The 16,142-nt window shown below is 38.4% G+C and overlaps 1 protein-coding gene across 7 annotated transcripts in view; it reads right to left on the bottom strand.

Annotated features, from left to right (window-relative positions):
* Positions 1–479: 479 nt before the first annotated feature.
* The window catches only part of Slit2 (slit guidance ligand 2), a 336,048-nt gene continuing 320,385 nt past the window's right edge, over positions 480–16,142 (bottom strand). For all 7 annotated transcript variants that reach the window (XM_028865886.2, XM_028865890.2, XM_028865888.2 and 4 more), the window contains 4 exons: positions 10,439–10,593; positions 3,733–4,021; positions 3,302–3,513; positions 480–2,214 (listed from right to left, as the gene is read on the bottom strand). In XM_028865886.2, coding sequence (XP_028721719.1) covers positions 1,973–2,214; positions 3,302–3,513; positions 3,733–4,021; positions 10,439–10,593 — 898 coding nt within the window. In that variant the 3' untranslated portion in view covers positions 480–1,972. The remainder of the gene's footprint in view (positions 2,215–3,301; positions 3,514–3,732; positions 4,022–10,438; positions 10,594–16,142) is intronic.

Genomic DNA, 16,142 nt, shown 5'->3' with positions numbered 1-16,142 from the left:
TAAACATGAATGAATAAGTGACTGGATGTTCACACCTGGAATAGTGGGTATATTGTGTGTGCCTGGGGGGGGGGCATGATTGTCTTAAAAAGAGATGAATCCCTCATACAGTAGAGGTCAAGTATTAATATTCTTCCTAGACAATGGCACTTCCTTGATATGAATTTTTGCTAGTTCTGGATAGCTGGATCTAGCAAAGGCAGTGATACCCAAAGAAGACCCTTTGTATTAGCTCTGTTTCATTTTATAATTCCTTTTGGTGGAAGGATTTAATTTAATGCATTTTCCATAGCAAAGAATATGTATTCTATCTATCTCTTTTATGCAGCCTCCAGATGTGACAATACTTTAATTTCAAAGCAAATTTTTTGGAAACATAAAGGCATAGGTTGTCTTTCTTGTTCCTTTCATGTCACTATATCCAATTCATAACAAAACACCTGCAAAGCAGTGCAGTTTCTAAGAAAACGGCCAAGCTGTTAATGAAGTAGACATCTTTTAATTTACAAACATCAGTAGTGTAACCGATATTAGTCTGTAGAAAGACAAAGCATAATTGTCATTGTTAAAAAGAGTTTTTCTTTTAAAGAAACATCTGCATCTTCACAGGGCACCCTGGGATTTTCATGAAGGAAGAGCACAGTCAACTATAAATCATTATCAACTCTACAATGTCACTTAGAAGCAAACTTGTTAACATGGGAGCGGTAAGGTAATCAAGGAGTTTTATTGTTTGGAGAAAAATTACAGTTTTTGACATGACAGTCTTTCTTCTTCCCCCCTTCCCCAAAGCATGGCAGGGAAAAATTAATTAATTTGTAAAAGGTCTATTTCCTATTGTCCATCGCTACAGATAATTTCCTTCCTCCTGTGAGGACATATGACAGATGGGTACACTTGCTGTCTTTACTCATAGCCTTTGCAAACCCTCTGCAAGTGTCCTGAAAGAGGCCACAGGTCAGTGACATCAGTGGTCAGATGTCGAGGTCAGCCAAGAGAACAACATATACCTATCCCAAGATACCAAAATAACATCCTATGTTAGTTCTATTGCCAAAAAAATCCTGATTTTTTTAAGTTTGAAAATGTACAAAAATATCAGGATAATTATAAATTAATATATATTAAAGCATCGAGAAACAGTCCAAAGTGATGACCTAAATCCTTAAGTACAATGTACTTTAATACAATAAATATTTCTCGTTGAAAATGAATACTGTATAGGGCTATTTAGAACTCATAAAAACAAAAATTCATATTATTACTAATTTTTTATTTATCAATAATCTATTGGTTCTTTATCATCTCCTTTATCATTTATATTACAAAAATTAATACTGGAAAGTGGTAGATAAACACCTTCGTGTGCTGTTTCTGCAGATATGTATCTTTGCCAAAGACAATAAAATACATTGCAGCCCTCCACACCCATTTCTCTCCTGAATGAAACCCAGATGGCAGGACATTTTATATCTTCCACAAAATATTTCTCATCCCTTGGATCTATCTACAAATTCTGGGTTTCCATTCCCCTGCCTCACAGTCCCATTGAGATGCTTGTGCTTGGTGTGTTCTTGTGAACTGCACTGATGTGAAGGGGGTCATGGGTTTTATGCTCTGGGCAATCACGTGTGAATGTACAGTCCCATGTTAGGCTCTTGTATATGTGCTTCTGCTAGGATTAGCATGTTCCAAAGATGGCTCCGTGTTGCCATGGTCCCCACTGCTGCACTAATGCCTCCGAGTGTGGCTTTTCTTCACACTTTTTCCAGTGTAGGGGAAGCTTTAGTACAAGTATGTCTTTTATTATTTTTTTTCCAAACGCAGACAAGTCTTTATTATCATAATAAAAATAAGTCTGTTCTGTATTTTACAATATATTTCAAATATTTCCATTATGAAGCATGAATTAGTCCAACATGGTCAAGAAGTGTATAACCTTCGCCAAAGATGGAAGCTGCTAGAAATGCAGTTAGGAGGCACATCTCGTGCAGCCACACTTCACCACCTTCTCCACCTCGTCCACAAATGAGGATCCATCTGTGCACTCGAAGGAGTATTTCCGCCTCTTGCTCCTCAGAGGTCCACAGCATTGCCCACCGGCACACCCACCTCTACATTCCAAGCGAGATACTTTCTTTGTTGTTTGACAGGCAGCATAACCCTGCTGCTTTTGGTAATAATCTCGGATCCGTTCCCCTCGGCAAGAAATTTCTAGAAAAGAACAAGGAAATAAGAGCATTTTTAAAGACAGACACTGTAAGTTTTGTAGAGTGATCGAATGAAAGTCAAGATCTCCATTTTGTGGTCATTGTCCTTCCTAGCATTTTGAAACTGCTATTTTTAGTGTGATGCTTGAAGTCTACATTATGGACTGATGGCATGATCCAATCTTCCTTGAAAAATGCATCTTTTAGGCCTCTATTTCCAGCAAAGTGAATGCTATATATGTAGACAATAAATACAACATGTTTGTTCTGACAAGAAAATTGGATTCCTAAATCTTTTCCTTTATTGCAAAAAAGGAGAAAAAAAAATACACATCTTCTGTTTCTACAGGACTAACAGCTGGTTTTGTTTACCACGGGGAGCAGTTTCACAGAGAATGCAATTTAATTTATTAGGCCCAGAATTTAATATTATCCAATATGTTACTTAATACAAGTAACATTCCACTAACTTCATAAATTACGCTAGTATGAAGTAGTTCAAAAAAGAGACATCTGTTAAAGGCTTCTGCAGGCACGTTCATCTTATTGTCTGATGCACCAAAGTCTGTGCCAGCTGGAGGCCAGGCAAGTTCTGATTTTGGAAACAAAGCAGAGAGAGGTGGGCTGAGAACACAGCCGGCTTCCATCGCTCTCACCTGCATAATTTACTGTGATAAATCAGTCGATGCTAAGGGCAAGGGTGACTGTACTCCAACCCGGTGATTCTGTACTCAAACCAGAACAGAGCTACCACCTCCATGGTCTCTCTCTGGAGCCAGATTAGTAATACATGTAGGTGAAGGGATCAGGTAGAGGCTCCAGTTGAGTTGGGTAGCTGTACTCTGAAGAAGGGAAAAAGAGACTTTCTAGAGCAAGTCAAATTGTGATAAGATGTCTGATGGCCATGGAACGACCTTAGAGTGAGACTTGACTGCTTTTCGTAGTTAGTAAATGCATACCACCTGAGAACCAATCAACAACAGTAGTTACAAGCCACGCCCGGGCCAAGAGTTTCCTCACTGCACTCTTATGTCTTTCACCCAGGATGAGGCATCCCTCGTGGTTTGTGACAAGGTGCCTACCTAGCTTACCTCTGTCACAGCTGTCCCCGGTGTATCCACTGCTGCATTCACAGTAGGGCTGCCCCAGTCCAGAGAGCCTGCACTTGCCATGCTTGCACTTTATCATCTGGCAAGGGTTAAACAGGTCTTCCTCTTCATCACAAAGGACACCCCCGTGGCCTTCCAGGCACTTACAGCTGTAGGAGAAGGCATTGATGGGCAAGCAGGTGCCGTGTACACATCTATAGTGAAGGAGAAGCATAGGAGTGTAAATAAGGTTGATAGAGGAGTTCGGAATGTATGGTGGTTAGGCAAAACCATGTCTGAATACAGAGAACAGAATTCTAATGTGTTGATTTCTCTAGGCCCCTGCTCTTGCTCTGCCAACCTCCCGCCTTCTTCTCTTAGATTTGCTTGGAGAATTTAGCATATTTACTGAGTACCAAGCCACTGGAACTTACTTGTTTCCAAGGCAGGGGTCATTGGTTCGCTGGTCACAGAGGGGTCCCATCCACCCTTCCTCACATTCACAGGTGAAGCCTGACTGGCTGCTGGGCTGGCATGTGCCATGAGCACATACTTTCTTGTGGCATGGTTCACAACCAGGCAGAATCCCGGTTTGCATGGGCACTTTCCGGAAGTCCTGCAGCTCACTGTTGATGTAAAGGTTCCGGATACAGCCATGGAAGCTGGTACCATTCTGCCCAGGGGCCTGGCGCAATGATGCCACGTTATTCTTCCCAGGCATGCCTAGGAAGAAACAGCATGTCAGTTAAGAGTCTTTATATGTTCCTCGGTCATTTGCTACAGAGAAATATTGAGGTTCATCAGTCCATTTCTATTACATTGGAATATGTATGCTCAGATGAAGAGGTAGAGAAAAGCTGAACATTTTGTTTCTCATTTTGGTAAGATGTAGTAAGTTATTCTTAGAGTGAGACTTTACTGCTTTTCACAGTTAGTAACTGCATACAGTTATTCTGACTTTTAACTAAAATAAACCGAGTTTATTGGTGTCAGTTCTTAATTGGTAAATTTATCTCAAACAAAACTTGTAATATATATGAATTTATATAATCTTCAAAAATGTCTACTTAAAGAAAAACTAGAGGTAGACATTTTTTCCATTCCCCGTGGGTCTAGACACCATGCACACAGGGAAGCCACCAGTTATAATTCTCTGTCTGATTATAACATCGAAGGATGGAGCTTAGAGAGCTTGAGCCACAGATTCCATGCCACCCATGTCAGCATGCCTACCCTTGTTAATCCTGGAGCCCAGGTTCAGTCTACCAGGACTCTGAGAGTTCGAGTTGTAGCTCTCAGTAACCCACCTCAAACTTCACAAATTCTAACTTAGCAACTAACCCAGCACCTCAGGGGCACTGTCCCTGCACACTTGAGGATGTCTGTGCTTGAAAAGCTCATTTTTGCTTCTTATCTGAATAGCACCTCATTTATATGATTTTTTTTTCTACTTAGAATGAAGCTTTTATGTAAGAAAATTTAAAAAAAAAAGGATTAAGTTTCATCACAAACAGCATTTGCAATCTTGGGGTATATACATTCCAGAAGTGACAGTCATCTGGTAACTGTTATTTTGGCAAAGCTGAAGAATCTTTCCATGGCCTGATCCAGACCCTGAAATAGTTTCTTGACAGTACTTTACACAGAGGACCTTGTAGGACACTGGATGAGGAGATGGGAGGGAGTTGGAAGCCTCTGAGCAAATGATTTGCCTCCCAGTGCTCATGATTCAACTGTGCTGGGACTCGGAGCTATTGCTTGGGATCATAGGCTGGGCTTCACTCTCCCAGGGACCATTACATTCTAGGGTTCTTGTTCTGTGCCATAATTCTCTTCCCTAGACCAAAAGCCCCATTTGAGTCTTAATAGGCACCAAAAGCAGGCATGTAGGTATACAAAGCTACTAGTCTAGAGGTCAAGTCTCTAATATTGGTTAAGTGTTTCATGGTTAATTTTCATTATCTAGTTGATATGATTAAAAATAACTATATGTCTGAGTTTCTTTTCCTGATACTGTTGTAAAATTCCCAAACAAAAGCAACTCAAGGGAGAAAAGCTCATTTCAACTTGCAGTTCAAGGGTACAGTCCGGTATGGCAGCAAAGTCAGGGCCACAACAGTTTAAAACAGCTGGCCACATCGCATGCGGAGTCAGGAAGCAGAGAGGGAGGTAAGCTAATACTCAGCTCACTTTATATGTTAGAGTCCTGGATCCCACCCCCTCTGCCCCTAGGGAATGGTGAGGCTCTTATTAAGATGGCTCTTCCCACATCAATTAACTTAATCGGCACAATTCCTCGTATCCATGCCCAAACGTTAAATAATCCCTCACTGGGAAACACAACCCAGGGTCTGTGCAGAAAGGTCTAACACAACAAGGAAGACATGTCATGAATGTGGATGCTAAAGTATCATGAACTCGGATCTTAGGCTCAATACAAAGAAGAAACACCATTGAGTGTATTCATCTCACTCTGCTTTCCGACTGCATCAGTGACCAGCTGCTTCATAACTTCATGACCTCTCTACTAAGATGGACTGTGCTCTCAAACTGTAATATAGAATAAACCCTTCCTCCTTCAAGTTTATTTATTTATTTATTTATTGACACTGCAATGAGAAAGTTTACTTAGAGAGTATATTCTGGCCAGTCATTTTCCCTCTCTGGGTCTTAGTTGCCTCATCTCTACCACAAGAAGATAGCCCAGAGCAATTGTTTGTCAGCTTCTTGTACCTATGTCCTACCAAAATTGTATTTTCAAAGAGCATCTTCCCATCTTTCCCCACCCCGAGATGCTGATCTTTTGTGAAAGAGGACAAGTACAGAATTCTAAATGTCAGTATGCACCACAGGTGATTCTGATGCAGGGGGGCTCATGGCCACACTAGACCAGGTACTAAGTTCTTTGTCTTTAATTTAAAGTTCTATGAGTGAAGACATTCACATGGTGTGTGTCTGGTCTTGGAGAATGTACTACTACACCAAGATTGAGGCATGCAGTTGACTATTTTCAGGGGAGTATCAGTGACAGGAAATTCTTTCCTGTGGGGAAAGTCTTTCTAAATGGTGTTCATCCATCACAAACATGTGGAATTTAATGACCCTCATTTTGGGTCATTTCTTAAAACAGTTAAAAATGAAGTTCTTCCAAAGCTGTTTTAAATGCTCATTTCAATGGAGATACAATGTTTATTTGTGCTCATATCCAGACTAAATTGAGATTGGCCAGTTTCTTCAGCAGTGAGAAGCAAAGAATGAACTTGTTTCATTTAGTCCCAAATCCTACAACTTCAGAGGGTGTAGTTTTGAAGGTGAAAATCTATAAAACAACATAGCTACATAGTATGTACAGGCTCAACTTTCAATAGCATATAAAAATCAAGACCTTTTCTAGATTATTTTTGGACCTGGGGTTGACCCAAACACCTCTAACCGCATGTTCTACCCTGAATTATCCCTCTAACCAATAACTATTCTGGGTCATCACTTTCATATGCATAGTTAGAATGCTGGTTTTTAGCTGATAAACAGAAGCATATCTGTAATTTTTTTTTGAAATAGTAATTTACTGCACAGTCCAGGAGGAACTGGAACCATAAATTCCATTGCTTCAGCCTCCTGAGTGCTGAGAATACAGATGCACAATGCCTTGCCATACCTGGTAATACATGATTTTGCTTTTCATGACTTTTTCATTTGTATTTCATGGGCTTTAATTGGAAGTAAATTAATCCACCAATCATTCACTAAATAACTTAGTAAATGGATTTTTTAAAAAGCCTTTCCAGTCTCTTTATGTTTTGAAATGACTCCAAGGGGCATAGTACCATTATTTAAATCTTTTGTCCAAAGGTGATGACACTGTTTTGGTAATGTGTGCCTAGATACCTATGTCTGTATCTTAAACCTTCCCCTTGCAGTTAAGTAATAAGTGTTCTAGTTCAATTGTTAGATGGGAAAACATGAAAATTCTTCTGGTTTATGTTACATAAACATCATGAATAGTAATGCAAGAGCAAGCTTAGTTGCACTATCAGTTTGCATTTTTCCAGAGAATGCTTCTGCAATGGACCAATGGTGAGGCCATACAGGGTACCCTCCTCAGGGACCTTGCTTCCTTTTTGGTGACTCAGCTCCTCTTGCCTCTGCCATGTGACAGTCGGGCTGTGGTCTGCTGGGTTCTTTGTTTTTTAAAGCCTGAACCACCACCATAACCACATCCTGGGGAGGAAGTAGGTTGGGTCAGTGTGTTCTCTGGCAGTGAGGTTGATACCAAGATGGTTTCCCTTAGTCCTGAATATTCAGAGGTGCTTGTGGATTCTTCAGAGACCTCTAGCCTCAGAAGGATTAACACTTCTCAATTGGGAGTTCAATTTTTCCCGTTTTAAAAATTTTCTGTCTTAAACAATTTCATCTGAGTTTTAAAAAGAACTGAACATCATATTTTAAGAGGTTCTTAAAGCATTCACTGAAATATTTTTGAGTAAAAGCACCATAAATTCAAGTCAAGGACAAATTTGGAAGTAAAGGCAAAACCATATTACTTAAGCCATTTTGTTTTCTGATTTTTGTAAAAAATTAAGTGGCAATGCAGGTGGCATTGGGGTCAGAAAGACCTGGACTTAAATAATAGTCTGCCACAATTTAGCTTTGCAAACTTCTAAAAGCTTTATAAAGTTCTTGAGGCTGCACCTTTGCGACTATGAAATGAATAAAGTAGGGTTTACTTTCTAGTTTTACTTCAGTTTTCTCTGAAAATGGAAGGTTGAGCCACTAAAAGCAGTGCCATATAAATAAAAACGTTATTTAAAAGAGAAGCACTATATTGGTAATAGCAAATGCTTAAAATATATATCTCATCCCTTTTACATCATGGTTAACACTCAGGGCTGGCTTTACACACTGCAAGGCAACTCTGTGCACTGCAGAATAGGTGAAAATAGAAACTAAAGCCAGAGGCAATCTCAGAATGGAGAAAGAGGTGGCATGAAGTCCCACCCATAGTCCAGGAGCTGTCGACAATAGTTAATACTGGAAGAGGGAAGTTTTATTCAAGTGATTCTCCAGGTAAGTTGACCAAGCTCCAGCAGAAGCCACACAGTGAAGAATAACACAAACTGAGTAGCACAAACTGAACTTAGTTTTGTATTTTTTTTTTTAAGGACAAAGACATGGTGGCTAGGGAAAACAGGATAGATTTAGAAGGAATAGAGGGAGGGATGAACATGATCAAAGCACATAGTACAAAAGTTTTCAAATAACTAATTTAAAAAAGAGTCTCATAATCCTCATAGTCGTTGACTCCTATGAACTTGTTGAGTATAGTCAATCTGCAAGATTTTAATTGTAATGTCCCATCAGTGATTCAGAGATGTGTCTACATGCTTCATGTTTCTGGGACCAGAAGGGACATTTATTTTTCAGCTTTGTGACATAGACCTTTCATTAATTTGCTTCCCAAGGTATAGTAGATGGCCCATAAGCACTCATATAATTGAATCAAAGGTGCTGAACTTTTTCTAACCCTTTACAACAACATCAGTGTTGTATGATTTTTTTTAAAAAAATTATGTGCCTTGGTGTATTGCTGGCATGTATGTTTGTGTGAGGGTGTCAGATCTTGGAGTAACAGGCAGTTGTTAGCTGTCATGTGGGTACAGGGAATTGAACCTGGGTCCTCTGTAAGAGCAGCCAGTGTTCTTAAACTGAGTCATCTGTCCAGCCCCCTATAACTTTTTAATTATGAAAGTTATTAAAAATGGAAATGATCTGGGTTTAGGAGAAAATGGCAAGCAATAGTTTTTTGGTTTTTTTTTTTTTGAAGATTTGGAAGGATTAAGATGATTGAATAGCATCCTGAAGTTAATCTTTTTTAGAGACTAAGAACTTCATAAAAATACTAGTCCTGATGAAGAAATGAAGTGTGTTGACATGTTTAGAGGCTTTAGTTATCTGTTAAATAAGTTAATCTTATCAACTCCATAATTTAACTTATTGCATTTCAATTCAATATCACGTCTTGTTATCCTTTTTCTGAATTTTGTAATTCTGTGTCCAATTTACACTTTATTTTCCAGACATAGACAATGGTAAGAGTTCTGTTCTTTATAGGTTTTCTCCCTGTATTTCCTTATCTCTCTTTGTCTCTCTGCCTCTGTCTTTCTCTCTTCCCCAACTTCCTTCTTATTGATTAAAGTAAGACTTGGAGTTGGACTATAGCATTCCTAGCAGTAGCCTACCTTGCCAAGGTTTTCTTCTTTCCTTCACTGTAAGAGCCCAGCTAAACAAATATACTTCCTACTAGTCTGATGAAATCCTTCAATTTGAGTCACTGATTATTTCATTGAGTTTCAGTGACAATTACACTATAATTTGTATGAACTTCTAGAAATACCAGCATGGCAACATTGGGTTGAGCTGATATTTTCTGCCTCATTAAGGGAGCAGGGTTGGGGACTCCTTTGTACTACTTTGTGCCAAACTTGTTTAATTGTGTGTGTGTGTGTGTGTGTGTGTGTGTGTGTGTGTGTGTGTGTGTGTGTAGGCTAGAGAACAACTTCTGGTGTTCTTTATCAGGATCCCTGTACCGTTTCTTTTGAAATAGGTTCTTCCATTGCCCTGGTTCTCACTCAGTAGGATAGGTAGACAAGCAGATCCACTAAGCCCTGGGGATCTGCTTGTCAACCTCCTCAGCACTGAAATTGTAAGTATACCATACTACCTAGCATTTCACATGGATGCTGGGCATTTAACTCAGGTTCCTGAGCACTTTATACACTGAGGAGTCTCCCTAGCCTTATTTTATAATTTTCTAACTTGATCTCTAACCAATTTTCTGCTTCTGTCTGCAGACAGATATAAAATTAAATGACACTATTTGTAAATTACCTAGCTAGTATGTCATAGATGAAGAACTAATGTCCTTCTGTGACCCGATGACATACTGAGTTAGACCCAGAACCAGGATGACCGAATGGTCCCTTAAGAGACACTTCCATCTCTTTCTGTTTTATACTTGTTGGCCAATTACAATGATTGATCAGTGTCAATGATCATGGCACCAGGCACCAGTAACTTCAGATTTGATCTATAATGAGAAGCACAGAGTTGGAAGACCATTGGATTTGGAAGAAAGTTCACCTCCTACATAAAGTGGGGAGTCAAAATTCAGAGTAGATTGTTTTGACAAGTTGGTGATGATTTTAGGGCTTCCTCCATCCACGGAGAGGGAAAGGCTTGAATCCAGGGTCAGTAGCTCCACAATGTGGAAATTTCCATCATTGATTGTCTCCACACTGCAATAGAAGAAAATAAAAAATTAACTCAAAACATAGTTAAAATACAAGCTTCAATAAACACAGCTTCAGAAGAGACATTCATAGCAGACATTAGGGAAATTGACTTTTAAAGGGTATTCTGAAGGAGATAAAATTAATTTTGATCTCTCAGGATCTGGGCACAAAATAAATCTGTTCTCCCACAGAGAGAACTGGACATAAGTACACTCATTAAGCCAGCCACATTCACTCGATTTGTGGAATACACAAATGAGAACTTATTTGTTTTACTTTTAAAGGACATAAAAGTTTCATTTACCAAGAGACAGTTTACGACTCCAAATGGCATTAAGAAGCCTGCAGCTCCTTTGGAGGCTCCACAGGATTGCTGCCTTTTGCATTGTGACACAGTGTGTTAGCACCCATCAGAATCAAGATGCAGAGGAATACAAGAACCAACTTGATAGGCTCTCTGCACTTTTTCACATTTCATAAATTGAAAACACACTTTCATTTCTTGTCTATTTTTGGAGGGATACTTCTCGAGCCGCATTATCATGAGATATAGTTATTCAATTGGTAGCTAGGATTAACAGGTTAAATAACATGCTTAACATAGTCAATATGGCAGTGTTATTTCCTTTTTAAAATATGATTTTGAAATTGTAATACAATTACATAATTTTTTTTTGTAAAGAAGTAGAAGTATTAAGGAATGGATGCTAACAGAAAATGAGGATTGGGACATAAGATGAAGTTTGGTTTGATTTGTTAATGGTTTTTAATTTTTTTTCTTTTTACTATACTTGACTTTGGTTTTAAGCTGGCCAAAAAACTTATCAGGATAAATGATCAATTCCATGTCAGGGACACTCCAACAACTAGTGCATAGACAAAACATGGCATAATAGAAGCTGGATTAAACAATAAATACTGAACATTAAAGACCTAATAAACTGAAATACTGCCTAAAATGGTTGAGAAAAGGTTCAAACATGGACAGGTGCGGGGATATGAGAGACATAATTTGTGAATGTGAATGCATAACACTGGCTACAAAAAACGATTGTTCCATTTTCTTGTACTAATATTTAAATTTTCAATGAGGTCAAGCCTAGAAAATAACAGAAAAATGTACTCATATTTCCACATATTTTCATCACTGGAATCTAATCATATACCACTGTTTTTTTGACCAAAACCAAAATAGTTTTGATTTGAGGACAGTTTAAAATAGTTCAGAAATATGAGGATGTTTTAAATCCTTGGCATAGTGTTTAAAAGTTCCCATGTCTGTGGCTGTGGAGGTGGTTCAATGAGCAAAGTGCCTGTTGTACAAGTGTGAAGACATGAGTTCATGTTCACAGTACCTATAAGAGCCATTGTAACCCCAGTACCGAAGGAGTGGACACAGCTGGATGCTTAGAGCACTTTGGCTAAAAGCTTAGCTGAATCAGTGAGCTACATGTAGTTCAGTGATAGAGTCAGAGAGCCAAGCAGAGAGACACTTGACTTTAATCTTTAGCAGAGATGCACACATCTGAGCACATATTTGGAAACACCACAGGTCACCCCCCCCCCCCAGGCAGTTTAAAAAGAGAGTTCACATGGGCCAGGATCTTTGCTACTTGGTCTCATATGTCACTTAAAAAATCAATATGTAGGTTGAGAGATGGATAAGTGGGCAAAAGTACTTGTTGCCAAAGGTTGATGACCCATTTTATTCCTAGAAATTGAGTACTGACTCCTGAAAGTTTGCCTCTGACCTCCTGCTATGGCACACATATGCATACATGCATGCCAGAGTAGACACACACACACACACACACACAGAGAGAGAGAGAGAGAGAGAGAGAGAGAGAGAGAGAGAGAGAGAGAGAGAGAGAGAGAGAGAGAATAAAGTGAAAGTGAATTAGATATGCCAATTAATATTTTTCCTTCTACACATTTAATTATATCAACACTCAGCAATAATAAAAATGAGCAAAGGGGATAATTTACTGCTTAAATAAAGTTTCACAGTGTAAGGTTAGTTAAATATGGGTTTCTTTCTTCATGCATTTTGGACACAAAATCCAGGGGATCCAATGCCTATGAATTATAACAACAACCAGCATGAACAAAACAGTGGTGTGTGTATTTTGGTGATAACCAACAGCTCTCTCTAATGGTACTTAAGGCCCTCTTAACATAAGGGAAATAATGCCTGGTATTGGAAACTTAGCAAACTACCCAGGTCTAGTGACATCTTGGATCTAAGAGGAGAATCTATAACTGCCACTTTCCTATACTAGCACAATCCCTAACTACATTCTAAATATTTAGCCTCACACACACAGATAAGTGTAATTTTCACCCCTCATCAAATACATTGCTCTTTGCAACAATTAGGCCATTACATAAAACTACAACTCATCAAAATGCAAAGGACAAGTCATGTTGTGGTACCCAGCAAACTGATCTATTTACAACACTGTCCCTAAGAGTTGGGAACAAGACAGAGGAAGAAACAGAAAGATTATAAGCCGGCATGTGATTGTGTCTCCTAAAAATGATGGGAAAGCTACACTCATGAAATCTAAACAACATGGCGTCTTTAAAAAGATCTGAACAGCCGGGCGGTGGTGGCGCACGCCTTTAATCCCAGCACTCGGGAGGCAGAGGCAGGCGAATCTCTGTGAGTTCGAGGCCAGCCTGGGCTACCAAGTGAGTTCCAGGAAAGGCGCAAAGCTACACAGAGAAACCCTGTCTCGAAAAACCAAAAAAAAAAATAAAAATAAAAAAATAAAAGGATCTGAACAAGGGCTGTATAAACAGACATGCTAATACGGAAGGAGGAAATCTTCCAGGGCCAGAACCCTGTAGAAAGAGCTAGAGGCAACTAAAGAATGCTGAGAGCATGAGAAATAATCTTCCCCAGGAAAGACCTTTTGTGGTGGTATTGTGTTCACCAAAATATTGTGTACTCTAATAAAAATATCTGGGGTCAGAGAACAGACAGCCACTAGATACAAAGGCTAGAAAATGGTGGCACTCACACCTTTAATCCTAGCATCCCAGAGATAGAAATCCCTCTGGATCTCTGTGAGTTCAAGGCCACATTGGAAATAGCCAAGCATGGTGACACGCCTTTAATCCCAGAAAGCCAGCCTTTAATTCCAGGGAGTGGTGGTAGAAAGCAGGAAGATATATAAGGCATGAGAGTGAGAAACTAGAAGCATTTTGGCTGGTTAGGCATTTGGCTGGTTAAGCTTCAGGCTTTCGAGCAGCAGTTCAGCTGAGAGCCATTGGGATGAGGACTCAGAGGCCTCCAGTCTGAGGAGACAAGACCAGCTAAGGAATTGGCAAGGTGAGATAGCTGTGGCTTATTCTGTCTCTCTGACCTTCCAGTATTCACCCCAATAACTGGCCTCAGGTTTGATTTTATTAATAACAACTTTTAAGATTCATGCAACAACCTTTGCAACTGGTTATCCCATACCAAGTGGTCAATCTGAAATCATGTACGTACAAGAACCATTTTATACACTGTATATGTTGTACTTATTTATTTAGGTATGAAAAATATCAGCTATTAAAGAAATAGAGGACACGAGGGGAGAGGGGAAGAAACTACTACAGGGAAGGGGTTGGATGTAGGAAAGGGAAGGGAGCAAATGACGTAATTATATTATAAACCCTTTTAAAGGTTTATTTTATTTTATGTGTATTATTTTGTTTTTTCTACATGTAAATCAGTGTTCTTTGTGTATACAGAGGTCAGAAGAAGGTATTGAATTCCCTAGAACTGGAGCTTTGGTTAATTATATTTTAATTTCAAACAATAAAAAGTAATTAAGAAAATGACCCTCTTCCAAAGAGATATGTTGAATTTTACTGTTAGCACTTGGTTTAATTGAGATAAATTCAGATTTGAGCTCTGCTTTTGCTTTATTAAATGTTTGAGATGTTATTTTATTAAATCTTTCACAAATTATTTTATGGCCACACACTTCAGTTCTCTCTGGTGAATGCTGTAGTTATTTATCATTTCACAGTTAATTTTGCATCAAGAAGAAATAATTTTACAAGCATGCATCGCATAACAAGTTAAATGTCAGATATTAGTCTCTTCACCACATTCATTAGCAACATCATAAAACTATTCTCAAATCTTAAGGAAAAGTTTGATTTAGTTCCTTTTACAATGCTACTTGAAAGAAAATGCTAAAAATCAATCAAAATGTAACTTCTTTGAGGTATATCTGATTCAGAGTACCAAAAGTTACAAACTAAAGTATTAAAGTTAGTAGATACCCATAGTGAAGGTAATAGCCAATGGGTACTCCCCTGAGATCATATGCAACTTGAGGTGGTTTTATACAGATCTTCTATAAACATTGGCCTTAATTAGATTATAAATATTAATACAGAGGTACCTTTTTTCTCTTTAAAATTGCGAAGAAAAGGCTCACATGCACTGTGGAATGTGCTCTTGGTCATATATTGATTTCTTGACAATCAGTCCAGACATATCATTGCTAATGAAGGTGTTTGGTGTGGTAAAATTGAGTGGCTAAAGACCTTTAGCGTTTTATGCTTCTTAATGCAGTGTTCCAGGTAGGAGGCAAGAGGTAGGTCATTTCATCAACAACTCAATTTACTTACCAGTCATTTTTTTTTCTGTTCTGTGTTTCAGTTGTTTTTGAGTTCTACATCTTTAATGCAAGCTAAATTGTAAGCTACTTTAAAGTAAGGGTCATATATTATATATTTCTGTATATTTGCAAGTGTTCACATGAATATATGATAAATTTTAGAAGATCCATAAACAAGCTATAGAAACATAAGTGAGATTTATTAAAGGTATTGGGAATTGTTACTAGTTATAGTATTAGGTAATAGTTATAACCAATAGGCTTCTGGCATATTTAGAGATGCTTCTCCTAGATATATTTTATTAAGAAATATTATTATAATTAAGTATAATGCTGAGTGGTATAGGTTGCTTAGCTTATCCTACTTCTAATGAAATGAGTGACCTGGGACAGTTGGGACCATTTCTTTTTCATTAGAGAAATGCAAATGATAAAGGCAAAATTTATTTGACACTATGAAAGAAGTACTGTTTACAAACATTGCACACATTTACAATAGTTCTCTTGAGCCTCATAAGAGCAGGACATCATGTTACCAAAGGTGACAAAGTTAGCTGGTGGCTAAACAGATCTGAAACCAGGATGCCTGCTTTGTGTATCTATGCTTTTAATTACCACGCAACACTTGAAAATTACCCATAACAAACTTGTAATATTTTGTTAAGCATCCTGGTTAACCTGCTGTTTCCAGATCCCTGAATAACTCAGGATGGTTACATTTTAAGTAAATTAATATGAAGATTGTACAACTTGGTACATTTAATAAAAATCACTATATTGAAAAAACTTTGAATAATTGCACGATGAGAGCCTAAAGATTATACAAATGCATATTAAGTATGTATGCAAATTGGGTTTGGATCATATTTTCCAATTATGAGTTGTTGCGGGCCACAGGAATATATAAGAACTCAGCTGGTTATGGCAAAG

Source organism: Peromyscus leucopus, chromosome 10, assembly GCF_004664715.2.
Source record: "Peromyscus leucopus breed LL Stock chromosome 10, UCI_PerLeu_2.1, whole genome shotgun sequence".
Lineage (NCBI taxonomy): Eukaryota > Metazoa > Chordata > Mammalia > Rodentia > Cricetidae > Peromyscus > Peromyscus leucopus.
This window is presented reverse-complemented; position numbering and strand designations above follow the sequence as displayed.